Raw genomic sequence first — 26,929 nt, forward strand, 5'->3', positions numbered from 1 at the left:
ATTCCACGCACTTCAGTTGAGGCTGCGCAGAATGTAATATGACGTCAGGACGAGAGTTCGGCAATCGAGATTGAAGCGAAATTTGAAGCAAATATATCACGAAAATTTTGAATTGAGTGCAATTCATTTGAATAGCGTTTCAAAGAGAGTATTGTGGCGTACATCTAGTTCATAGGATTACAACATCGTGAAACTACTATGGTGCCTGTCACTGATTTTAACAACCAAAACTTAAAAGGGAACTTCTTGGAATAAATCTCTTAAAAATTAGATAGCTTTCAAGCAAAAATCGATTACAATTTTCCGGAAAGGCCTTGACATGCAGCAAAACACGTTTCGGTAGGCGTAATTGCGTATAACAAAGAATCGCTTTAGCGAAAACATAACCACAATTACGGCTATTCAAATTCGTGACCAACACGAATGCAATTTGCGTTATGGCCGAACGCGAACCAATGAAAATCGAGGACGCTTGGGTGTGTGTCAGCTACAACTACAACCGGTAAACATACAAACAAGCTGTCAATCACGCTTACGTCATTCTAAACAATCCGAAAAATTCCGAATTGGCACGATTTTAGGCGAGTCTGCGCACCTGTTCTCTCTTGTATCTTCGTGACAGTATACGTTCCGTTCGTGACGTCAAAAGACGCGTGGTTCGCTTTGAGGCGAACAATAATGGCTGCGTTCGTGTGTGGTGAATGACGTTTTCGGTGGAATAGTGCACAGTCTCCATGAAAAACTTGACATTCGTAATTCTTACAGATCAAAGTTTCAAATAAGAAACTCCCGCCATTAGTGAATCATGGCGAACGCATCAAATGTTTTCCGGGTTGGAGGTGAGTGATCACACTAGAAACTTCGGAGAATTTTTCACTGAAAAGCTTCATTTTCCCCCCTTGAGGAAATCGCATTTAATGGCATGTCTTTCCTTGCCTTGCGAATGCTTCATTTCTCGAGTATACTTAAAAAGGAAGTAAATATATTTATTTGATGTTGGTGTGGATTTTTTACGCGCGGACGATTGCGTTATTTTATCCGTATGCCGGGAGAATGAACAAAAACCTCCGTACGGTGTACGAATGTTATCGGGGACTTCACTACTGCCATTCTTTACTAGAAAACCCGAGGGAAGTCTCGTGGAATTGATTTGTTGTAGCCATAAATTGAAGGTTGTCTCAATGATTGTGATTTGATTTTAAAACGACGAAAGGAAAACCGAAAAAAACTTCACAAATGATAGTTTCAGGTCTGTTGATTTGGTGCGCGCGGTTACCTGCTTAGCGGCTGTCGTTGCGACCATGTGCGTTTTTTTGGTAGCAAACCGTATTTCTGATGATATCTGACGATTTTAAACTGATGTATTGCGTTAATTAACTTCTACTTCAACACAGATTATGTTTACGTTGAAACCAATCCTGCGTTACCGTATCAAATACGAAGAATTGAGGAGTTGACTAAGGTAAAAATTTAAGGTGGCTCTGAACATTTATTCATAAATATGTTAATTACTAAATTTGGTTATGGACTTGGAGTAACTTTCTTCTTTTTCTTCCAGACAAGCAATGGGCAAGTTGAAGCTAAAGTTCAGTGTTTTTACAGAAAGAGAGATTTATCTTCAGCCCTTGCAGTTCAGGCTGAGAAACATTTGAGTGAGTATAGCCAAGCTGGAACAAACTAGACACATTGCACACTTTCTTTAGTGGCTTTTATAGTGTCTTTTTCTTTTCAACATGTTCCAAAACACACAATTAAATCATGGAAAATGTGAAGAGCCACTATAATTTCCTGGATCAGGTGTGCATATAGTGAGATTTAGCTTTGGTGTAATTTGAGACAAACAGTGTTGCTCTATTTGTCATAGCTGTTGACAGTGTTTTACTCTGAAATGCCTATGATACCTGGGTTTTTCAAGATCCCTAATTTTTCCAACCATTGTATGGTTTCTGTGATGCATGCTTTAAGACAATTTGGTACTCAGTGATCGTATCGAAATTTTTCTGCTGTTGTTCCCGTCAAGCTATAGGCATAGTTGTGTTATGGTCTTAGACTAAGCAGATAATCTTGAAAAGGGGGTTTGATTTGTACAAAGGATTGTAATGATGATTTTAAGGGAAGCAATCAGAAGTTGTGTAATTTCAGGGTGTTAAAAATTTTTGAAATTCTTGGAATTGATGAGGATGCCCTCCTGGGTCACATGCTCAGAAATTATCTTATATTTCAATGTGAATTATTATCCTAATAAAACTGAACATTTTGGTATTGGTTTATACCTCAAACCTGTGACAAGTAACTTTCTCCTTGATCTTGAAAATTTTCATTTATGGTATACATTAACTGATTTGCAATATTATAATTAAAACAAAGTTTCAACAAAAGGAAATTGGATCCTAGCTTTTGTTTCATCATCAGTAGCACTGAAATGGGGAATTTTTATCACTGTAGGTTGTCCCTCATTGTTGGGTTTTCAGCAGTTATCAGTTATTACAAGATAACTGTTGGAGATATGAGAATTGAGGAGGTTGTTAGGAATAGCAAGTATTTAACCCAACAGAGGGGTCTCTAGCTGCTTAGCAGCTGTAAATGTGATTAATAATAATCAAATTATTCTCAGTTTTCATACTAAAAAAAAATCTATTGCATAACATTATACTTTCTGGTCATTTTGCTGGGTTTCTGGTATAGTAAAAGATTCTGATAATATAGTCAGGGTTATACTTTGGCCAAGCACATGCACTACAGTTGACCAACATCTGTCTTTAGGAGACTTAGATACCCTTGTTTGTATGAAAGGTTTTAAAAGCTTAAAAAATCAGAAAACTGAGATAAGAGCCTTGAAGAACCAAGATATTTTTTTAAGAACTTCACTTTATAACTGAATGTTGACATCCCTGTTTTTTTACTGTTTATTCAATACAATTTTGTCGCAGTACAAGCAGAAGAGGATGCAGAAATTGAAATGGGTGACAATGAAATGGAAGATGTGTTAAGACATCAGCTGATTCACAGAGAAGTGTTTTTGTCCAGACAGTATGAAAATATTAATGCCAACACCATTAGGTAAGAAGACTTAAAATGTCCTATTTTATTCCTTTAAACTGAAGTGAAATCTCAAGTTAACATATCATTTATTGTTATTCCCAAAATCAAATCCTCATGGCAGGTTAGAATGCCGGGAGGATATGTAATTTTGTATACAGTTGGTGTTGTTCATTAAAATGTGCAGAATATATCCACATGTCATTTGTGTTGTAGTAAATTATAGCTTTTAATTACTGAATTTCATGCCAAAGGTCCTGTGATACAATATAAGTGATAAATCTTCTTGGTAACATGCAAAATTTCGAAGTTGTTTTAATGAATAGAATTTCAAAAGTGATAAAGATAATGAAATCACCTTTATTTTGTACCTTTAGGACTTTACCATTGTTTTTTTACACAAATTATTTCCTGTCAAAACTAACTATTTTCTTTCACTCTTGATATAAACAAAGAAAATGATTGAGCTTTTATCATGGCTAGCTTATGGACAGAATCATTGCTTTAATCTGTCACTAGAAATGTTTAATACATGACTGTAATAATTTTAGGCAAGATGTTTAGCTTTTGCAAGGTCAAGATTGTTTTGTATTACAAGATACATAGTTCATGTAATGTTGTTTTGAAGTTTTCAAATCGCTTGAATTAGAAAGAAGAGAAGGAAAAATCACAAAGCAGATTTAGAATTTGGACCACAGGAAATTTCCGTCAATTTTTGTTTTGCAAAGAAGGAAGTTGATGTTTCATTGTGATTTTGAGACAGGTCTGTGTCATCCTATCATGGTACATGCATTGTCTGTATAGAATTCAATTATACCATAGAATTGTTTCATAGTAATTTTCTATGATCCTAAGCACAAATTTGTGCTCTTGTGGGTGTGTTTTTGTAGTACATCTACCTACCTGTTTTGAAAATGCTGACTTTCCCAAATTCTACAATATAGGGCACACTGGTTATTATTGGTAAAGGTTCCAGTTGTAAATTTTAAACTCATACTAGGCTACTATAATGTCAGGTTTCCTGTTGTGTGATCAATATGCATTGTTCTTACAAAAGAATAATTTTACTTGAATTGTGTGTGTTTTTTCATGCTGTTTGTGAATTTTGGATAGAATAAGAAAGAAAAAAAAAAGCAGAATGAAAAGCTTTTTCATTCAGAACACTGAGAGATCACTCCAGAAACTCAAGATGTTTTAGAATTTCTGGATGTGGTACTTAAAATATGCAAAATGTATTTTCTTGGTTACAAACCAACACTTTCGCATAACTTACATTGTACATTGTGCTGATTTTATCAATTGCACTTGTAATCACTGAATATGTTTATTAAATATCTCTGTCCTTCTTAATAATTCATGGGGAGTGGTGTGGTAGCTGGTACAGCATATGCTTGTTGTCTAAAAATGTTTTTTTCAGGTGTCTTTTTAAAAAAATCAGAAGTCAAGGGAAAATCTTTTTAAAAACTCTGAACTGTGTCAAAAATAATTTTCCCAGAGATTCATGTCCTAAACTTTATTAGCAAACAAAAGTGAACAGATGGTTGGAACCTATGTCTTTTTGGCACAAACTACTGTTCAACAATAATTTACTTTTAAATGAAAATAATGCCATTTTGTAACAAATGAATCCTCATACATATATGTATATATGTGTATGGGGTCAAAAGTGAATTTTGAAGAGTTTAGAAATGTGTTGATTTGTGTGATGTTTTGTCTGTCAAATTGCTAGCTTGTTTTTAAATTATAAAGTTGATTTATCTATACATTATTGATTTTTAATGTTTGTTAATGAGAGTTTGATTTTTTGCACTGTAATATTTCTTTTTTTTTCTTTGTAGAGGAAAATGCTTGGTGACTCTTTACAATGAGGCTGAAGTTCTACCAAAATATTTAGAAAAAGAGGTGTGTTCAATATCTTTTATACTCCTGATGTTTGAGGTGATCATGTGTTCTATCATACTGATCATATGTTCCATTCTTCTTGCAGGACTGGTTTCATTACTTTCTTGTTTACGATCCTCAACAAAAGACTTTAGTTGCTGACCGAGGAGAAATGGGAATAGGCACTGCTTATCAAGCTCAAGTACCCAAAACAGCTCGTAAAGGTTAGTTATTGACTTTGGCAGACTTTTGAAATACCTTGTATTTCATACATTGTATGTCATGGTTCAGTATTTTTCTAGACCTCAATTAACACCATCACAACAGAATCTTTCCAAAGGGAATCCTTTGTCTTGTGGTAGAAGGTCAATATTTCATTTTGCTATCATCCACTTCTGGAAAGCATGAAATGTTTAAAAGACAGAAAATGCTCTTGCAGTTGTTGACATCTGCATATATCAAAGATCAAGTTTGCTTTTGATGCTTGAAACAGAATGTGATACTTAATTTTTTTGGGTCTTATGTTTCAAGTGTCAGTTCAAGTTGAAAATGTTGATTTTAAAAATTTTCAGTGTAAATTAGTTAACCTGAAATGAGTTGAAATTGTTGTTCTTTTTATACTTAAGGACTTCAAGATGATAGGGATCTTTCTAAACTGGAAACTTTGGTTTGGAACCCAAAAAATCCCCTGCAGGATCAACACATTGATCAGTTTCTTGTTATAGCAAGGTACACAGGACAAGTGGTAGAACATAATATATTTGTTGTTGTTGTTTTTGTTTTCTATACCTTTCAACTTCCAAGGTCTGGTTTGTAACTCTCCCTTCTGAATATCATTAATTTCCTAGTGAAATACTGTGACTTAATACATGACATGTAAGTGTAATATTTTCTTTTCTCAACACCTCTCTGGTCAATGCTGTTTTGATATTGTAAGGAAAAGATGCATTTTAATCACTGTTAAGAGGGTTACTAAACAAATCAAACTGATGTAAGGCTTCGTACCTAAGCCTTACCCATGTCTTGGTCAAATGAGAATAAATGCTTTGATTCTTTCTTGTTTGGTATGACAAAGCTTCTCAATTTTTTTTAAAATTTATTTTAGATCTGTGGGGACATTCGCCAGAGCTCTTGATTGTAGCAGTTCAGTTAAGCAGCCAAGCTTACACATGAGTGCTGCAGCAGCTTCTCGAGACATCACACTGGTAAGTTTTGAATGATTAATTTCCTTTGTAGTGTGGTATTGGTCTTTAAACGTCTTGAAACCATTTGTGAAAATGTAGTTTCTTAGGTTAGTTGTGTGTAGCCCTTGTCCATTGCCTTAAAGGCACGAGTTCAAGATCTGTCAAAGCCTGAATTATTTTTGTCCTTTTTTTCCCTAAATTATTGCAGCTTACTAAGAATATACTTAAAACTATTCATAGTTGGCTTATACATCATTATGCTTATCAGTTAACTGTATGTGTGAAAATCATTTTAAGCCCATGTTATTGAATACAGCTTATGGTAGGCATACAGTATTTGTCAGTATTATGGGCAGATAAAATGCACAAAGAAAAGAAGAAACAGAATGGCAGTGAAATTACCAAAAAATAAATATGTATAGCTCCAAAAAACATATTTCATGTGACTTCCTTTTTGTGAGCAAGAGCTCTGTGACATCTTTGCTTAATATATACCAAAAAAGTCCTGTTTATGTACTTCTTATATCTAGCAAGGTCTGTGAATGTATGTTGCTTCTAAAAGAAAACAAATTTTATAATTAATTTGTTATAAGGTATGTCAATTGTTGGTAGGCCAAAAAATAAATAAGTTTGGTAATACATGTACCCAAAAAAAAATTAATAAGTTTGTTAATACATGTAAAGAAACAAAGAATCTTATAATAAATAATTTGCATACTTGTTTGATTTGATGCATTACCCAAGCCAAAAAAAAGAAAAAAAACACAAGGTTTCCACCCTATCAGAAAAATCATGTTATTGCATAAGATGTGCTCTCACTTGTAGTTCAGGTTTTACTCAATACCAAATTTGAATATGATAAATTTAGGTGCATTCATCAAACATGCCAGAATTTCTTGTCATGCTTCAGATCATATCGTTACCTTTGTAAATCGTATTGTTTGTTGTTAAGTTTACCTGCCCTTCAGCTGTGTCTTGGTTTGGTCTTAATTTAAGGGAATTTCGTTTGGGTTTGGAATACATTTTCTTATACTAAGTCAAGGTTAAAGGCAAAACTATTGTTGATTATAATCTGATTAGATCTTGCACCCTATTCATAATATTTAAATTCCTTTATGTAATGTGATATGTGATTCATTGGTGCAATATGTGATATCTGTTGTTTGAGAAAATCATTAAAGAAAGAATTCAGAAGCACATATACTGAAAAAAGCCCTAAGCTTCTGGGTTTCAGTGTCATTAGCCCTTTGAGGTTCTCCTCAGCAGGGCAGTTTATTATGCTGTTTGAATGATAATCCTCTTTCTGGGTAGAATTGTCAGAGGTGGTTGAATTGAAGTAGAGCAGAAAGCTGGTGACCTTGCATAGCATGTGAACAGTCCTAGAGTGTGAACAGTTTTGGGTCTCCTCGATAATGTTGTACATGTACATTGTAAGACAATATTTTTAAACTACCCAACTCTGTGAGAACCTTGGTTTCTACTGGAATATTATAGTATAGCAGAAATGCTTCTAACTATTAGTGCATTCCTTTTTCTTGGGGTTCTAATTTGTCAGAGTATACTCTCATTCTGCCAGTAGGGAAATGTGGTTAGGAAAGAATTCTGAGAAAGACCTATCTAGGTTAAGGGGTGAACTTTAGACCACTGAGAAATCTCTTATATGAAAGCCTGAGGCAGAATACAACTTTTTTTCCCTTAATTTTGTGTTCTCTGCCATTTTGTACTCTGTTTTTATCAATAATTTCATGCTTAATTTGGTTTCAGTCTCATGCCATGTGTGCTCTCCATAATAATGGGTACAATGTCAGCAAGGCAATTGCTAGTCTGGTTCCCTCCGGTGGACCCATTCTTTGTCGTGATGAGATGGAAGAGTGGTCAGCAGGTAGGTGTATCAGAACATTCTCTTATTATGCATATTCTCCTTACTGCTCCCTATACATTTTTTAGGGTGCTGTAAAAGAGAATTTGTTTAACAATCAAGAAGTTCTTTACTTGGTGATCATTTTCTTTATTCTCATGACCTTAATGCGTGATTGAGGGATGATTTTGTAAGGAGAAATTATATGTTTGTCCCTCGTAGTGGTTAAAGGGTTCATGAAAAAAATTTTTTTTTGACCTGTTGATGAAATTCTACTGAAGAAAAGATCCATGCTGATGTAAATGTAGAGAAGAGGCCTGTAAAATTCCAGCTGCAAGAGGATTCAAACCTGAGCTTCTTGGCTCAGTTGCTAGTGGCGCCCAGATAGTATCTAGGAGGCAAGTGTTCAATTCCAGGGGATGCCTGAAATTGTTCTTTCTCTTGAAGCCTGATTTTGCAAGATGACAACATCAGGCTTTTGGGAATAAACCATGGAGTTAATCTCAATGAGTCCTGCAATGATTTCTTTTGTGAATCATGAATTACTGATCTACTCCATGTAAAACATTGGATAAATGTTGAGCATCCTTTTGTTTCCACACAGTGTGAAATATCAACATTTTATTTTAACCACCTTCTATCAACAAGTTCAGTTCAGCCCAGTGAAAGTAAATTATTTTTAATTACCCAAGGATAATCACTATCATGCTTGGTCAATAGTGAACTCATTATATTTGAGGTATTACTCTTACATTTGTGTATGGTTCAATTTATGTTCAGTAACAAATGACAATAACATGATAATGTTGGGTGATCATGTGTGGACAGTGTCACAATTTCTTGGACTATTGATGAAAGTGCTAAAATTATTGTTTGATTATCATATTAGGAGAAGCAACTTTGTTTGAAGAAGCGCTTCAAAAATACGGAAAAGATTTTGCTGACATTCAGAAAGACTTTGTAAGTTGTAGTTCAATGTTCTGCTAATGTTTAGATCTGCACTTTTTTATTATTCTGTGTGTGACCTCTATAAAGTGATCTATGTGGCATCACTGGTTAACTCTGTGTTTTCATTTCCCTATAGCTTCCTTGGAAGAGTCTACCAAGTATAGTGGAATATTATTACATGTGGAAAACCACAGACAGATATTTACAACAGGTTAGAGAAAAGCTTTACGGTGAAAGAAATATAAATTTTCTCCACTTAATTTGTCATTTATTGCCTTTTTTATTGTTTATTCAGCTCCTGCACTTTGGTAATATGATAGATAAACTCAAATTTTTTTTTGGATTTCTGATTTCCTCCAGCCATATACCCAGTGTTTTGCACAACTGGAGAGCATTTTTTCCTTTAATTGAAACAGAGAATTTGGGTCACACATTTTTTCATATTTACTGGTAAATAAAACAAAAAAATTGTTTGATTTGATCACTGGATGCCCAATAATAACAATGACACTTCCCAAGTCATTTGTTTGGTACAAAGGAAACTCTTATCATGTTATGTAAATTCTATAGAACTTCAAATCCCAAAATAAATTTTACAACTCTTAATGGTCAGACATAGTTTGATGCTACTCTGGTTTGCAGATTTAATGAATGTAACTGAAGAAGTTACAATTCATAGACCCAACGTTTCGACACTCCTGTCTAGTGGCTTCATCAGGGGTATTAATGGTATTGAGACTTAGTTGACTATTGTTGTACCTACAAAACCTAATATATTAATTTTATTTCTACTAATTTTATTTCAACTTTCACACACATTCTTAGTATATAAAGAACTCATAGGAATTAGATTATTTGAATTTGAGAATGATGATTTTTAGTCTTGATAATTTTAAAATGGAATAATGTTATTTTAGAGCAATAACAATAATGATTTCAATGTTTTTTTCATTTACTTTATAGAAAAGACTTAAAGCAGTCTCTAAGGAATGTAATCTAACACAGATCTACATACCCGGCCTGTAAGTACACTAAAACATGTGTTTTTGACCTAACCATGAGGATAAATTATATTTTCTATGAATTGATGTTGGTTAAGTGTATAAAGTACTTAGTTGTTCTTACTTCATTTTGTTGTCATTAGTGATCTATTACTAGACAGACCCACTACATCATGGAATCTACTTATAAGAAGGTCTCATCCACACTAATTTGAATACATTCGAAAATGCATCTTCTCAATTGGTTGTGCAGGACAGTATGGTTTGATAGAATTGAGCTTTCCTGTACCCATTCATACTGTCAAAGTCCTTTGTTTATTAAATTACTGAAGATTAAGCTACTTTCTGAAGATAATTAACTATAAATAACCTTCAGAGGAGAGTGTTCCAGCATACAGAGCTTTGTCAGAAAATTTTAGTTTTTTATTTGCAGATAGTAGATTGCTGACGTTTTACTTGTTTTTTTTTTAGTGGTGGAAGCACAAGTCAATCAGGGAAAAAGCAGACATCTACTATAATTTTAACTCCACCACCTGGTGTAGCAACTAACCTCATTGGTGTTACTTGTGAAAGCTGTTATGGTGCGTATGATAAACAGTTTTAACTGTAGGTAAAGCATTAGGCTTAGGGCATTGAAGAGGCTGCAAGATAGTGGTATTAGCTTGTTTTACTCCAGTTTACTGCTGTAAGGGGAGATGAACAAATCTTTTATGCCAATTGTCTGTTTGTGAACTGTCTGGTTTTTTGAACTGCAAGATGGTTTGTAGCAGACTTAGAAACCTTTGAGAAACTTGTTTTGCACAAGATTTATAATAATGGCAATTTTACAACAATTGAAGAGGGTGGACACTTATTAGCTTTTCATACTTACAGGGTGGGCTTTTATTCAAAGTTGGGTACTTTATGGTAACACTCTTTACTTGTGGCCACAGGTACCTCATCCCAGCAGTGGTATCCCTGGGGAGTTCCAAATTCGCAACATAAATTCTGGCTTTGCACGTTGTGCTGGATTTACTGGAAGAAGTATGGTGGACTTAAAAGACCAGGTGTTTATATGTACATTTTTTTCACAGCTTTTGATGTAGGACCAGGAATGTCTATTCTGAGAGGCTTGTAATCAAAACTGAAGCTTATTACAACGAAGCACCTGTAGAAAAAGGCCAAGGGAATGTAAAAACGCATTCTTTTATGACAGTTAACTGTTATGAATTAACGTTTTCTAAAACATGCATGGACAAAATTTGAATGTAAACCTTTGGTCTATAGACAAAGTACATCAAACTACCCCAGGCAGGTAACATACTCGGGTTTTAAACAATCACAAGTTGATAATCTGAATCAAACATACTCTAAAAGAGAGTGGCACATTTCCTAGTACAAATCAACAAGGAAACGGTAGGTTGGTAGACATGTTGAATTTGGACCACTTAGATGGAAGTTCTGCTAAATTCTGTTATTGTTGTGAGTGGAATGGGAACCTGGAACCTACTAAGCACATCTTGGGGGTTAAGAGAGGATAAACAACTCTTCGCTGATGAAAACGCTGATTTTGGAAATAATGTAACGTTTCCGACCCGTTGACCCGATAACCTCGCTTTTGCGTACGCTAATAGGAAACCACTGTCCAACTAAACCACGTGTGCGGATCTGGAATAAGAGCTACTGTTTTTAATAATATTTCTTTTGCCTCCGTGTCAGATGGTCTGTCTGGAAAGGGTCATGGCGGTCTTCAGCCAAGCTACACCTGCAGAGTATGCGGCAAGGTCTTCAACAGAGCAGGTATCTACAGAGTGACGTGTAGTTTACTTATGGGAAATTTATCTGAGCAGAAAGGAAAAAACAACAACAACAACATCATCTCCATGTTTTCAAGCATCTTTTCTTCTAGATTTATCAACTCCCTCTGATATTTTCCTTCCCTCTAACTGGCTGTTAAGATAACTGTGGTTTTGGTTTTACAACACTTCATGAAAACATCACAGTATTCATTGATCAATTTTATTTATTTGGTTGATTGCTAAATCAGGTGCAGAGTTTCCTCTGTTATTTTGTAACATACGTGTAATATTGACACACTTAATTGGAATAATGCTCTCAAACGCAATGTTTATGATGTTCATTAACAGAGCGTCTATCCAGTCACATGGGAACACACAAGGTGTACAAGTGTGGGGTGTCACGATGTGAAAAGGTAAATTTGTCACGATATGAGTTATCTGAATTATGGTGTGACTGTGACATCGTGGGCACAGGCATGATGCATTGCTGAGAATGCTCTCTGTCCAGTGATGTGACTTAGGTTGAGCACGTGGACATTTCAGTTCTCTTAGTGAAGAGATTCTGGACAGAATCATTGTCCTCCAAGCTTGTTTTTTGTGGAACCGTAGACATGTACATGAATAGCAAAAATCTCTAGAGGCTGGCGCAATTAAAGAGATGTTGGGGGGGTTAAACTAACCCATTTTCAAACCCGATTTGTAGCCGTACACCCCACTTATGAAATGAAAGCCTATCATTGTAAAAATATTTTGTGAGAGTTTTTAGCTTAATCCTATAAGTATTGAAGAGTTAATGGAAAGTGCATCCCCTTACCAAGGAAACTGAATGTTCTCTCAGATCTTTTTTACGCTTTTGACGCTGTTTACATTGTAACAGTTGCACACAATTCTGTACCTGACAACACAATCCCAACGTTTTCGTCGTTTTGCGTCAGTGAACCTAATGTTAAACATGCTCTGACAAACTTAAAAGTTTGAGTGATTTTTGTGATTTGCAATACTTGGCTCTACACGGTCGCTGTAACTCTTCATTCTCATGCATCATTCCTTCTTTTAGCAAAAATTTATGTTAATCTCCTCCATTCGCAGGTATGCGTATTTACTTGGTACTTTTTGTTGTTGTGTTACATCCCTTTTCATTCTCGTCATCACCAGGTTTTCAACTCTCGTCCCAACCTCACTCGGCACCTAACAGCCGTGCATGGATGCAGACCACCCAGCCCGCGTAAACTCAAACCTAGGTCACCGTTTTACATTAGGGCCTTACCGCTGACCAAACTGGCTCGGCGGCTGTGCCAAGATCTGTATAATAAAGTGCATCATTGTCGAGTGGTCGGAGAAGCTCTGAATATCCAAGAAATCAGAGCACAGTGTAAGTTTCCCACTGGTCAGTCTTTTCATAATTTCCTAGAGATGTCATGTCTTTTGAACTCTTGCATGAAAAGCTTACTCCCAAATATTAAATCTTATCAGTGCTCGTTCACGAACTTGTGTCAGTTTGGTAGGAAGGGGGCAACAGAGTCAGTTCAGACTCGTGGATTCTTTAAAATGTATTCAAATTTGGAGTCCTATTTTGATGACCTTGAAAGAGTAAACACGTTGAAAATCAGTAGAAAACTGACTTTCTACCATTGCAACTGATAGCAAATAAACTTTATTGTTTTAGTAGTTATTCCCAGCCAATACAATGGAATAGTCCAGTATCACTCTTTTGTGATTTAAATGTCTGTGAATTTTTTTCCATCAGGTTTAAAGAGGCTAGAGACGCCTAAAGCTGAGGCCATAATTAAAGCGAAGAAACGGAGGGTGGAGCGAAAACTTCACGATGTCGTGGACAAGATTAAAGCAAACCCGCCAAAACCACACAAACCTCCTAAACCGTCCAAACCAACCTTACTACCCCTCCCTAAGGAACACTCACCAACCTCACCATCCCCTCCCACTCCTACTGGTCACTCAATTACCTCCCCTTCAAGAAAAATGATTCCCCCGTCGAAGAGCTATGTACCCATACAGCCGACCCCGCCCAAGGCCAGCGACTGGAAGTACGCAGCCATCCCCTCAGCTAAACCTGTTGTACAAAGTCAGCAAACTTCCCAGCAGACGACGAACCATATGATGGCCAGGAAGCGGTCTCACGAAAGTGGCTCCGTGCAACAGAATGGTATTGACGGTAAGACGATCTGTGGTTTGAAGTCCTACTGATAGAGCAATGGCTCTACCTAGCATCGCCCCATAATTGATCGAGAAAAACTTGTGCTACTCTCCAAAGCAATCCGTTGCAAGACTAAAAACCAGTCGCTACTTGATCACTCATGTTTTCTTGTGCGTGATGCTCCATAGAATAACGCTCAGCTTAGCAGCTCAGAATTGCCAGCCACTTTCTGTTACCAGTGTATTTGTTGGCTTCACAGAACTACGCCTTGTTAGTGTTCTTGTGGAAAAATCACCCCAGCCTCGTAATAAATCAGATGCAAAACTCGAATCAATCACGAATTCGTTATCGGCTTTTACTCTGGCCTCATTATGTTTAGAAGTCACCTGCTCCTTTAAATTCTTTCTTTTACTTTGGTTCTGGTGTTGAATCAAGAGTTCTCTAATTCTTCGCAAAATTTTATTGTAAGAAGCGCTATAAAGTACTGTTTGTTCCCGTCTGCAGGTCCTTCGGCTAAACGGCTCAGTGCAACGTCACCATTGGGGAAGAAAGGCTGTGAGTGCACCTATTGTGGCAAGATCCTTCATAATCAAGGTAAGCAGTAACTCATGTTACAGGCTGCTTTGCCGTACCAGTCTTTGTGGAGCGTAAGGCATCGGCTGAAGAAAGTGTGAGTTTGTCAGAGAAGATGATGTTGGACGATTCCTTGTTGGGTCAATTTCTCTTACTTCCGGGAGTTTCGGTCTTGATTGTGATCAAATTAGTGGATTTTTAGCTGATTGTTTTCTTCATTAAAAGAAAATTAAAGGAAATGAAAACGGTGTGGAGTCGGATCTTCTAAATTTGATAATAAATTTGAATTATTAATCGAAGAAAATAAATAGTCATCACAAGGAAGCTTAAAATTGTCGGCCGATAGAAGGGGAAAATAAATTAGACAGTATCGGAAGGGAGGATGTAAGGAAAATGTGTGAGTTCCGTTCTAGTGACCAGTTTGTTTAAGTTAAATCCTAAAGGAGTGTTTTCATTATTATTGACAGCGAGCTTAACACACCATGAACAAACGATGCACGCGTCTGCAGAGCCGCCTAAACAGCGGTCGTATCCCGCATATTGTGACGTCAGCCCGGCCTTGGGTCCCGGATCTACTAAGATTGTGCCATATGCGCAGCATTCAGTGACGTCATACATCAACGGACAGCTTCATTTAGAGCGTGGCATGAACAATTTGCCCAACTACTCTCCCTCAGGGGCAGCAAACAAGCCGTACCTCCTCCCAAAGCCTACAGCTCCTGTTAAGGGAAATCCTGAGGGAGGTGTCATAGTGAATTCAGTGGCCACACCAGTTCCTAACAGAGTGGTGGTCGGTGAGAATGTCAAGCCGGTGGAAAATAGCAAGCCAAGTCCGGTGATCAAGTCTGTAAGCTCCAAAGGTCACCACCTGAATCCGCAGTTCATTGATCCACCTGAGGAATTCCAGTTCCGCTCAAACAAACGCTCAAGGTAATCTAAATTGATAATCTAAAATTGGTAATCTAAAATGATAAGAACCTATCGGTAAGAGGCTCATTGTAGAATTCTTATCGCCTGTCTTCTTTATTGTATTGATGTTCGACTTCGCTGGTCTCCAAGTATGTTAATGTTGAATTTGTCCTTTCCTTGGTTTTCTCAAAATACACTTCTAGCAGTCGCTTTTTTTTAGGCGAATTCGCCGCGCGAGTCCAATTAAAATTATGTTTGCGCGCCGTGCAGAACATTGGGGGTTATGCGCACGGCGCGCTAAAATCAATTTTTTTATTTTCCACTGAATTTTTTTGACTCGTGCGACGGATCCGGCGAAAAGGAGGGACTTCTCGTAGTCTAGAATCAAAAGCGCATTTAGAGGTTTTGTGAATGATTCTCTGAGTCTTGATATGTTGTTCTCCGCTAGGAAAGCACGCAGAGTCTTACCAGCGGACTCCCAAAAAAAAGTTGCGCGAAGACCGTGGAAGGAAGTGAAATGTAGCGTGCATCTTCGCGCCCTTATTTACGCCATGCCGCCCCCGCCAGAAAGCGAAGCAGTGGAACCTATTGTTATCGACGATGACTAAGATGTTGATCAGATGCAAACTTGAAGCTCGCGTTGGGAATGGTTAAAGATGGCGACATGTGTGAGTCACATGGTATGTGATGTCACCACAGGCTTTGCATGGCTTTAGATTCAAGAAATTCTCGAGATTTCGTCTGTAAAACACGTGCTATTTTGGACGGAATCTAGACTATCTGAAGTTTATGAGGTCAAAAAGTAAAACTGTTCAATTGACCTAATTCCCTTACGTCTCTATTGTGCAATTTGTACGAAGACGGTAAATTAATTCTTCTTTTTAATTAGGAAAAAAAAATCTGATACTCCCTTCTCTTTGACAGCGGATGTCATATACACATTCGCAAATGTATAGTAGTCTTCGCTTGAATATACCTCAAAGGAGGAGAGAGTTTACGGTGTAGAAATTCGTTTCACTTGACTTAAGCATTCTGTTTCATTTTGTGGACCAATGCATTCCTTAGACGATAAGTAGTAGCTGCTGAGTGTAGCAATTAGTTAGAGCTGGAGAGGTAGGGGGTGGGGTGAGCCGACTGATACATCCCCTCCTAGGGAAATTCCTGTAGATTTTGTTTTCAGGTTTAGAGGTAGTATGTGTTAGAGAGAATGAAGAATATATGATTCAAGGCCGCCTGGGAAAGTCCTTAGGTAAAGTGTTTTGCAGTATTGTATTATAGTTATTATAAGCGTATATTCGTTTTATATTGAGAGACCCTATGTATTGGATCAGATTTTTATTTTAAAGTACTTTGTCTATTAGTGTTATATTGTCTATGTAATTATTTATTTGGTCTTGCAGTAAACTGTAAGAGACTCGAACGCCTTCCTGGCGAGAGAGATAAAAGCCTTCAAAGGTCAACTTTTTCGTTTCGCATTAACCCTTAAACTCCTAAGAATGACTGGTATCTAATTTCTCCTTACTGTGTCAGTGCTAAATCAGACGAAAGTAATGAGAATCAAGGAAATGATCGTCAACTTAAGCCCTTGATTGTTAAACAAATTCTCCTCGGAAATGTACAGAGAACAGTATGGAGAATATGCATACCGATTTTAGGGTGTAAATGGTTAAAGAACAGTTCTTTCTTGGTCTCTCCTCTATTCTGGCGTAGGGTGAATGTCGAATCGAAGTCAGCCTAAATTGACGAATTACATTTATTATATTTCCAAGAAAAGCTTAGGTTCCTCAGCTGGGTTTCGAGCCGCCTTTTTCGTGAAAAGTCGGTCGCATTCAGTCATCTTCGGCACCCTATCGAAGTGATTTAAATTCTTGAAGTTCGCACTTACTCCAAGTGAAACCTGACTGTAACTGTTAACCTAACTTGAACTATTCTAAAACGATGAAATAAATTGTGTATAGTTACTACCAAGAACGGACGTTATTGGCGTGAAGCATTCAACGCAACATAGATTGTGGCTGGGGGGGAACACCTCAATTTCAACGGAGTTTCTGCACGCGATTTTAGTACAGGTCATTAGGGATGTTATTAAATCCTCCGTTCCTACCCCATCTTACCCCTACCCCCAAATCAACTGCTCCCGCCCCCCCTGGGCAGACACAGCCTTGTTTTGGGGTTTAGTTAGCAGACAGAAGTTCATTCCAAAGCGACTACCTGAACTAGGTAGAGCCTTGATCATTGTGACATCCGAAATCAAGAATAAAGACGCGTTGTGACTCGCCATTAATTTTTTGAAGAAGTACATTTATACTAAAGAAAAGTAATGGGGGGGGAGAATCTAGTAAGGAGAGCTAGGCTCCGCGTCACAATTTGAAAAAAAATCCTCCAAGATTTTTCATTACATGAAACTTCAGGCATTCCCTTTCAACTTCCGGCTCCTTAATTAATTACCTATTCTTGTTCCCAGTTCCTAGAGCCCCTTGTTTTTACTTCCTGTAGTCCTCTAGCACGTGGTCGAAAGAGAGGACAACTTTGTGATCGAAAAGCAGCGTTGAAATTACAAACCTGCTCTTGTTGCGATTACGACTGAGAAGCAAGAGGTGAAAGTTCTCAAAATGCAACAAGTTCAGAGCATTCCCTCCGTTGTAAAACTCAATGTTGGCGGTCATTTCTTCACAACAAGTCTTCAAACGCTGACCAAATCCAAGATCAAGGCTCAAGGTTGACCGCCATTTTGTTGTCAAAGTCTGCGATAAAACCTTACGAAGACGGCGCCTTCTTCATCGACCGAGATGGAACTCACTTCCGGTTTAAACTTCGCACTGGGAAATTCCAGGTGACTCTATCGTATCTCCGTATTGGACAATTAATGGAACCAAATAATATATTTCTTAATCAAGTAATCAAGAGGTGGCAGTAGAAGCTAGGTCTAATAAAATTACCAAAATGGTAGAGATGGTTAACAAGCAGTTGCTTTCTTTTAGAATGCAAATCCGCCCGTGAATTTCGAGTCTATCCTAGATCAGTTAAGATCCGTGGATCATCGTCGCTTGTAACGGTATGAATTACACTTCCGTTATCAGCCAAATAACTGTAATTGAACTAAGTGGCGTGCATGATTTTTAGTGCCATATGAGATGAATAAGCACGAGTAAATTTTGGAAAGGCTGACCAAATTGCAAGAGCCCGTAGGGTGAGTGCAATTTGTAATCTTTTAAAAATTTACGAGGGTTAATTTATTCCAAATCGCACAGATAACTTATGAATTTACTTAACAATGATAAAAATGCAAAAAAATCGATTAGGTTTTCCTGTTTAGACGTGTTTACTTTGTTTCATGGCTCACTGGTGCAGCCGCTTGCGTTTGTCTTGTCGTCAGACTTATTCCTTGAAAAACTTGCTCAAAGTCCGTTTTCATCATCTGAGGCTAAATTTTAATTGACCTGAGAACTGCAGCCGGGAGACTCGCTTTACACTATAAAATGCAGGATGGCGTTAGCAGGAAACATGGAGTACCAAATGAGGAAAACGTAAATCACATATTTTCGACAATAAAACTTAATATTGGCGGTCATTACTTCACAACAAGTCGTAAAACACTAACAAAGGATCCGGAGTCCGAGTTGGCCGCCATCTTTTCATCCAGGTCTAAGTTTATAGAATGCGAAGACGGCGCTTTCTTTATCGACCGAGATGGAACCCACTTCCGGTTTATACTTAATTATCTTCGCACTGGGAAAAGTGTCCTACCAGAAGGAGCAACAGCCCTCAGCCAACTGCTGGAGGAAGCTAAATTTTACCAGATCAAGGAGTTATTAGACGAATTAAATTTGGTGGCGTCAAAGACAGAAGGAAGGGTTAGAATAAATGTCGGTGGTCATTACTTCACCACAACTCGTCAAACACTGACCAAAGATCCAAACTCAATGCTGGGCGTCATGTTCTCAGGGAAATTTGACATGAAACCTGCTGAAGACGGCGCTTTCTTTATCGACCGAGATGGAACTCACTTTCGATTCATACTTAATTATCTCCGGACTGGGAAATTAACTTTTCCTGAGGGAGAAAAAGCCTTCAAAGAACTACAGGAGGAGGCTGAATATTATCAGATAAAAGGAATACTTGATGAATTAGAGTTTAACTCCGAAATTATAACAAACGACAACCACCGAAGCTTGTTGTTAAGGTGGCTGCCCCCTCAAGATACACAGGAGAGGCGAAGGCGCCTTCGTCTGCTGTTCCGCGCTTCTCAAGATGGCTTTATGGCGAAAACATTTCACTCCAAGTGCGACAATAAAGGGCCCACGGTCACTATTGTTCAGAGTGGAAAATATATTTTTGGTGGATTCACTGAAGAGTCGTGGGGCAGTAAGTACTCGAGTGTCATAAGATTTATGCAAACTGAGTTTAGTTATGAAGGCGAACGAAACTAGTAGAGCGGTCCAAAATTTTCAATATGCTCATTGCCAAAACATTTTCTCAGAAAAAAAAAACAGACTACGCTTAAAGAGCTACAATCATAAGATAACAATTGGGAAATACGTCAATAAACCATCGCAAGTGTCATGATAGGGTCACAACCGAGGGCTTTTCGCAGAAAAGTCTTCTAAGTATTACGAAACAAACTGCTGATATTTGATAAAATAAGGATTAATGTCTATGGAGAACAACACTCTCATAATGCAATTTTTACAGCTCAAAACAAAACTTATTTATTTCCTTCTTTTTACTATCCGCTGGCATAATCTCCATACAGTCACGCACCGAAAAAAAATAAAACTACATTTTAGCTATTTTCTTAAGAAATTAAATTTGTTTACTTTTAACTCAGGATGACAGGTACTACTCGCATTCATTTTATTTTTCTAGGAATTACGCATTCTTTGCATACATTTTTAGGGTAGATAGTAAAACCTGATTCTCGCGAAATTTCGCCCAACAATCTATTATGAGTAGCAGAAGAATAGCATTCTACGGATTTTCCACATTACCCTCGTGACGGCTGCTAACGCGGCTCGGCGGTTGCGTTTGCGTTTGCGGTTGTGTTTTGTATCTATAAATTAGATGGAGTCGTACACTCGGTGGATGTGAATTTGCCAACCTCTCTCGTACTAGGAAAGGCACGGTTGATATTTATTGCTTTTATTTGTCTGGTTATCTGTTCTTATTTAAAGAAAACAACGAAATAAAATTATTCGTCAAACGAGCCACACGGATAATCCGTTAGGTCGTCTCACCCAAGCAAAGAGCAGATCAACGAGCTAATTCAATTTAATTATTGTAGACAGTGTTATCAAACGCGCTGTGTTTAATAGAGAGGTAACATTTCTTCAACAGGCCAAGGAGATTACACGAGATGTACAGAAGCATTCTTGTTCAGCATGGTCAGCCCAAGTGGCTCAGAACCGACTAAAATGCCACTTAAGCGAGAAAGTCAGTACGCTATTTGCTGCAGAAGTGACTATGGCCCAACGTTCGGGTTGGGAAGGGATGGGCATGACCTGCACATCTCAGGCAAAGCAAACATATCTGCTTCAAGTTCAGTTTGTCTCGGTGAAACTTACAATAACCCAACTTATAATGACCCGGAATCCAAGGCTGATTTGTTCTTCACTGGGAAAACTCATTTTCATGTGACCAATTACGAAGTTCTTGAACTTGTGAACTGACAAATATTCTGTTAAACGGACATTTAATGTGTTTTTTTTTGGCGACTAAAAGGAAATCGGGCACCTTTAATTACGTAACTGATTATCAAATGACATCGGTAAAGAAGGAAAATCTTGATTTAAAGAAAGAAGAAGAGGAAATAAAAAGAAAGAGATTGTTATCACAACTTAATAGAAGTTGCAAGGTCTTTCGGACCTTGCTCCCCTTTTTCCATAATTTTACGATTTTGAATTAAATTTCAGATACTGAAAAATAAAGATTTAAAAAAACGCTGACATTTTTACTCGATATCGATGCAGTGCACAGAAGTGATTATAGAGACGAATCGTTTATAGAAATTTCTCTAGAATTGTAATTTGTTCTTCAGCCGCTAAATAATTTGATGCCATACACGTACTTGTTACTCTGTTAAACGAGTGTCTCAAAACTGAGTCCTAAGACCTCAAAAATTAACCAAGACCTCGAAAAGTAAGACCGAGAAAAGTTAGTGAATTGATGAACTAGCAGGTGCTTAAGGTCTGTTTTTTACAAAACATAACTACAAAAATATAAATATTCCTTTTGGTTTTTTTGACGGTTATGAAATGCCACGTCCGTCTATGCTAGTTAGCCCAAGCTGTCACTTCGGCCATTTTGGCGTTGGAGTTACCATTTCTAGGTTTACTACTCCTAAGAAAAGGTCCTTCTCCTACAAGTAGTAAACCTAGAAATGGATAACTCGGTAAAATGGCCTCGTTGCAACAAAGTAAGCGGTCACAAAACAAGCAATGGACTGTGAAAGTAAGGTGAGGTATTTATCGAGAATTTGACTGTATTTTTACTTCCTAAAACTTTTTAAAACTCGCGCCATGTTCACACCCAGATCTCGCGCAGTCAAAAAACCCTATGGAACCTTCTTAAAGTCTGTTTTCCTGCCGTCTCCATCTGAGGCTGAATTTTAATTGACGTAAAAACTGCAGCTGGGAGACTCGCCTTACACCAAGATGGCGTCAAGCAAGCAACACGAAGCACTAAACGAGGACGACGAAAATCGAATTACTAAGATCATAAAACTTAATGTTGGCGGCCATTGCTTCACAACAACTCTTGGAACACTGAGAAGCTCAAACTCAATGCTATCCTCCATGGTCTTAGAGATATTTGAACAGAAACCTAAAGAAGACGGCGCTTTCTTCATCGACCGAGATGGAAGGCACTTTCGATCAATACTCAATTACCTCCGAACCACGGAATTATCTTTTCCAGAGGGAGAAACAGCCTTCAGGGAACTACAGGCGGAGGCTCAGTTTTACCAGATCCAGGGGATACTTGATAAATTACAGTTTAACTCCGAAATTGTAACAAAAAACGAACACCGAAAGAAGTTGTTACAGTGGCTGCCCCCTAAAGATACACAGAAGAGGCAAAGGCGCCTTCGTCTGCTGTTCCGCGCTTCTCAAGATGGCTTTATGGCGGAAACATTTCACTCCAAGTGCGACAATAAAGGGCCCACGATCACTATTGCTCAGAGTGGGGACAACATATTTGGTGGATTCACTGAAGAGTCTTGGGGCAGTAAGTACTCGAGTATTGTGAGATTTATGCAAACAGAGTTAAGTTATGAAAGCGATAGAAACTAGTAGAGCAGTCCAAATTTTCAATATGCTTATTGCCAAAGCATTTTCCCAGAAAAAAAAAAACAGACTTCACTTAAAGAGCGACAATCATAAGATAAAAATTGGGAAATACGTCAATAAACCACCGCAGGTGCTATGATGGGATCACAACCGTGGGTTTTTCGCAGAAAAGTCTCAATAGTATTACGAAACACACCGCGGATAATTGATTAAATAAGGATGAATGTTATGGAAAACAACAGTTTCATAAATAAGCATGCCATTTCTACTGCTCATAATAAAAATTATTTATTTCTTCCTTTCACTTTCCGCCGACATAAGTCACGCACCGAAAAAAAATAAAACTACATTTTAGCTCTTGAGTTTCGTAAGAAAATTGGTTTTGTTTACTAGTAACTCGGGATGACAGGTACTCAGTACCTGAATTCATTTTATTTTTCTGGGAATTACGCATTATTTGCATACATTTTTAGGGTAGGTAGTAAAACCAGATTCTCGTGAAATTTCGCCCAACAATCTATTACGAGTCGCAGAAAAATAGCTTTCTAAAGATTTTCCGCATTACTCTTGTGACGGCTGCTAACGTGACTCGGCGGTTGCGTTTTGTATCTATAAATTAGATGGCGTCGTACACTCGGTAGATGTAAATTTGCCAGCCTCTCTCGTAAAAAGAAAGACACGGCTGATATCTGTTGCTTTTATTTGTCTGGTTATCTGTTCTTATTTAAAGAAAACAACGAAATAAAACTATACGTCAAACGAGCCATACGGATAATCTGTTTAGTGGTCTCACCAAAGCAAAGAGCAGACCACAGAGCTAATTCAGTTTAATTATTGTAGACAGTGTTATCAAACGCGCTGTGTTTAATAGAGAGGTAAAATTTCTTCAACAGGCCATGGAGATTACACGAGATGTACAGAAGCATTCTTGTTCAGCATGGTCAACCCAAGTGGCACAGAACCGACTAAAATGCCACTTAAGCGAGAAAGTCAGTACGCCATTTGCTGCAGAGGTGACTATGGACCAACGTTCGGGTTGGGAAGGGATGGGCATGACCTGCACATCTCAGGCAAAGCAAACATATTTACTTCAAGTTCAGTTTGTCTCGGTGAAACTTACAATAACCCAACTTATAATGACGCGGAATCCAACGCTGATTTGTTCTTCACGGGGGAAACTCGTTTTCACGTGACCAATTACGAAGTCTTTGAACTTGTGAACTGATTAATATTCTGTTAAACGGACATTTAATGCGTTTTTTGGGCGACTAAAATTAGATCGGGCACCTTCAAGTAATTGATTATCAAACGAAATCGGTAAAGGAGGAAAATCTTAATTAAAAAAAAAGGAAATAAAAAGAAAAAGATTGTTTTCACAACTTAATAGAAGCTGAAAGGTCTTCCGAACCTTGCTCTCCTTTTTCCATCATTTTACGATTTTGAATTAAATTTTAGATACTGAAAAATAAAGATTTAAAAAAACGCTAACTCGGTATCGATGCAGTTCACAGAAGTAATTATAAAGACGAGTCGTTTATAAAAATTTCTCAAGAATTGTAATTTGTTCCTCTATCGCTAAATAATTTTATGCAATACATATTCTTGTTACGGTGATTTTGAACGGGTGTCTCAAAAACTAAAACCTAAGACCTCAAAAACTAGGACCTCGTAATCTAAGACCGAGAAAAATTGGCATATTGATGGACCAGAAGGTACTTGAGGTCAGTTTTTCTTGTTGGGATTAGTTGGCGTCTAGCTTAAAAGCGTCAGAGTCAAAGACTTTTCATCGATAAGTTTTCAAGGTCTTGGTTTCCGAGGTCTAAGGCCTTCGTTTTCGAGACACCTCAGGAAAAACTATGCAAATGAACTGACGAAGAATCAATAAAACACTCGAATTGCAACACAATGCATAATTACAAAAAGATAAATTTTCCTTTTGTTTTTTTCGTCCGCGTCTATGTTAGCTATTATGACTCGTCTGTGAAGCACTGTTTGTTCAAAACCGCCGTCAACGTTGCAATCTACGCCTGTTTAGCTTCCTGTTTTCTACTCAACCTTCGTTCGAAAAAAAGATTCGAATTGCTATAGATTAATTACGGAAACGTTATTGTGCGACTGGAAATCAGATATTTCAATACGATCTATTAATAAGCAAGAGCAGGAATTTTATTGAAATGCAGCAGGACTCCGGCGTTCCTTCGATTGCAAAGCTCAATGTCGGCGGTCACTATTTCACAACAAGCCTTCAAAGACTAACAAAGGATCGAAACTCAATGCTGGGCGTCATGTTCTCAGAGAAATTTGATATGAAACCTGCTGAAGACGACGCTTTCTTTATCGACCGAGATGGAACTCACTTCCGCTTTATACTCAATTATCTTCGCAATGGAAAATTAACTTTGCCTGAAGGAGTAACAGCTCTCAACGAACTACAGGAAGAGGCTGAGTTTTATCGGATTAAAGGAATGCTGGATGAATTGAAATTCAATTCAGAAATTCTAACGAATAACGAACGCCGAGACTTATTGTTAGGGTGGCTTCCACCCCAGAATACAGAGAAGAGGCTACGACGCCTTTGTCTGCTTTTCCGCGCTTCTCGAGATGGCTTTTTGGCGTCAACGTTTCACTCCAAATGCGACAATAAGGGACCCACGATCACTATTGTTCAGAGTGAGGAAAACATATTTGGTGGATTCACTGAAGAGTCTTGGAGCAGTAAGTACTCGAGTATTGTGAGATTTGTGGAAACAGATAAAAGAAACTGATGCAACCAGACTAATGATTAAAATGTAATAATCGTTCGCAAGAAATTGAAGAAAATACGTCAAAGAATCATCGAAGGTGATTTAATCGCTGGCTCCAAAGCGAGCTTGTGAACGGTTTTTCTTTCCCAAAAGAAAAAATTGACTGTCGTTTCTAGGAAAAATATGGATTTATGAAAGCGAGCTTGTCGCATGATTAGAATTTGCTTTGTTTTTAATAAAGTAATGCACCGTCGATTCAGAGAAAAATATAGATAAGTGATGTTGTACACAACGTTTCCGAAAATGATCATGGCTCTTTTTCTGGTAACATTAAAGCTGCTTCAGAAAGTTTTTAAATGAGCCACAAGTGCCCTGACGAGAAAGCGAGTTTTTGTCCCTTTTACTTGCTAAAACGATATTTCAATGATTGTGTATTCCAAGAAATTAAATTTGCTTGCTTTCAAAGCCAAAAGTTCTAGTATTTCATTGGCTGGTATTTCATTAAAGCGATGACGTAGTGTGCCCTAATTTCTTTTTTGAGGAAGTACTTAATATACATGTGTCACAGACAACGTACGCTGTCACAAGCGTAATACTTATCTACATAAAGTTCGCCATATTATGATTAGGCACATGTTAAAGACCCGGATCTGACTTGTAAATTGGTGAGTAATTAAATCTCATTAAAGGAAAAGTGCGTGTGTTTGATGGGTCTTCGATATTTTGTTTCTTAGAAAAAAAAAATCTTGATTGGCAGTGACAACACAGATGAAACACAGGTGATAGTTGTCATGACCCTGTTGCACCATTAACAGACAAACAAAAGTTAGCTCTTGTCTGCTCTTCCGCAACCTCCCCAGTTTTTTCACTCCGCTGCTACAATCGCGTCCTTTGCTGACACGCTTCGTTTCACCAACTGCATGCCTGGAATAGGCTGGTTTATGGTGCATTATTTATAACGATATCTTTTAACGTCTTTCAAGAGGCGTAGGAAACCTCGTCCTACGGATAGATAAATGAATGGGAAGAACAAGCAAAAGATAATCTTTTTGAAGAAAGGAAACCTGTTCATGAAGTTTGGGTGCGGGGTTCATTTTTTCACGGATTTAGTAAGTACCGAAGACGAAGATTAGAAAGAGTCTGCATGAAAGGGGTGGAACTGTCAGCCGTCAAACGGCCTAAAAATTTAACCGTCTATCGTAAAATAGTGAATTTAACCGTCAACCGTAAAAAAGCAGCATTAAATTAGCGGTTTTAAGTTGTGGCAAGATTTCTGCACAGCCCTATCCATCATTATGCATGCAGTTCTTTGTTAAAAGAAAACATTAACGCAAATAATTAAAACTATAACAAAATTCATCACCAGCTCGATTTGAGTACTAACCCCTGCAGAGAATCTGTAGAAGAATTTGTGTCACGGTTTTCAAAGCAGTGAAAGTACAATCAAAGGTCAGTAGGACAATATTTATCATTTTGAGTACAACTCTAAAGATCCTGATTTCAGCATGCAAAACTATCTTTTCAGTATTTCAAATCGAAGCAAACACAAACAGGGTTGGATAACTGTGAAGGCCAC

General features: G+C 37.7%; 4 protein-coding genes across 4 annotated transcripts; all 4 read left to right on the forward strand.

The window, feature by feature from the left end:
* Positions 1-629: 629 nt before the first annotated feature.
* On the forward strand, positions 630-16,786 carry LOC131781425 (metastasis-associated protein MTA3). Its single transcript, XM_059098078.2, has 21 exons — positions 630-839; positions 1,395-1,462; positions 1,559-1,652; positions 2,931-3,060; positions 4,878-4,941; positions 5,027-5,144; positions 5,547-5,649; positions 6,026-6,125; positions 7,869-7,986; positions 8,852-8,922; positions 9,047-9,121; positions 9,874-9,932; positions 10,383-10,492; positions 10,844-10,957; positions 11,610-11,690; positions 12,038-12,102; positions 12,845-13,061; positions 13,437-13,862; positions 14,349-14,438; positions 14,885-15,347; positions 15,775-16,786. The coding sequence occupies exons 1-21, from the start codon at positions 806-808 to the stop codon at positions 15,932-15,934; spliced, it is 2,760 nt and encodes a 919-aa protein (XP_058954061.2). The 5' UTR covers positions 630-805; the 3' UTR covers positions 15,935-16,786.
* A 1,059-nt stretch (positions 16,787-17,845) lies between these two features.
* On the forward strand, positions 17,846-21,473 carry LOC131781420 (uncharacterized). The gene is made up of 2 exons (XM_059098074.2): positions 17,846-19,691; positions 20,661-21,473. Exons 1-2 carry the CDS (start codon positions 18,806-18,808, stop codon positions 20,990-20,992), a joined length of 1,218 nt encoding a protein of 405 aa, XP_058954057.2. The 5' UTR covers positions 17,846-18,805; the 3' UTR covers positions 20,993-21,473.
* Positions 21,474-21,738: 265 nt separating this feature from the next.
* On the forward strand, positions 21,739-24,510 carry LOC131781458 (uncharacterized). Its single transcript, XM_059098112.2, has 2 exons — positions 21,739-22,547; positions 23,503-24,510. Exons 1-2 carry the CDS (start codon positions 21,977-21,979, stop codon positions 23,832-23,834), a joined length of 903 nt encoding a protein of 300 aa, XP_058954095.2. The 5' UTR covers positions 21,739-21,976; the 3' UTR covers positions 23,835-24,510.
* A 54-nt stretch (positions 24,511-24,564) lies between these two features.
* LOC131781457 (BTB/POZ domain-containing protein KCTD21-like) lies at positions 24,565-26,023 on the forward strand. The gene has a single exon (XM_066169601.1). It carries the CDS (start codon positions 24,784-24,786, stop codon positions 25,372-25,374), a length of 591 nt encoding a protein of 196 aa, XP_066025698.1. The 5' UTR covers positions 24,565-24,783; the 3' UTR covers positions 25,375-26,023.
* The last annotated feature ends 906 nt before the right edge of the window (positions 26,024-26,929 follow it).

The sequence above is a fragment of the Pocillopora verrucosa genome, chromosome 7 (genome assembly GCF_036669915.1).
Source record: "Pocillopora verrucosa isolate sample1 chromosome 7, ASM3666991v2, whole genome shotgun sequence".
Taxonomy (NCBI): domain Eukaryota; kingdom Metazoa; phylum Cnidaria; class Anthozoa; order Scleractinia; family Pocilloporidae; genus Pocillopora; species Pocillopora verrucosa.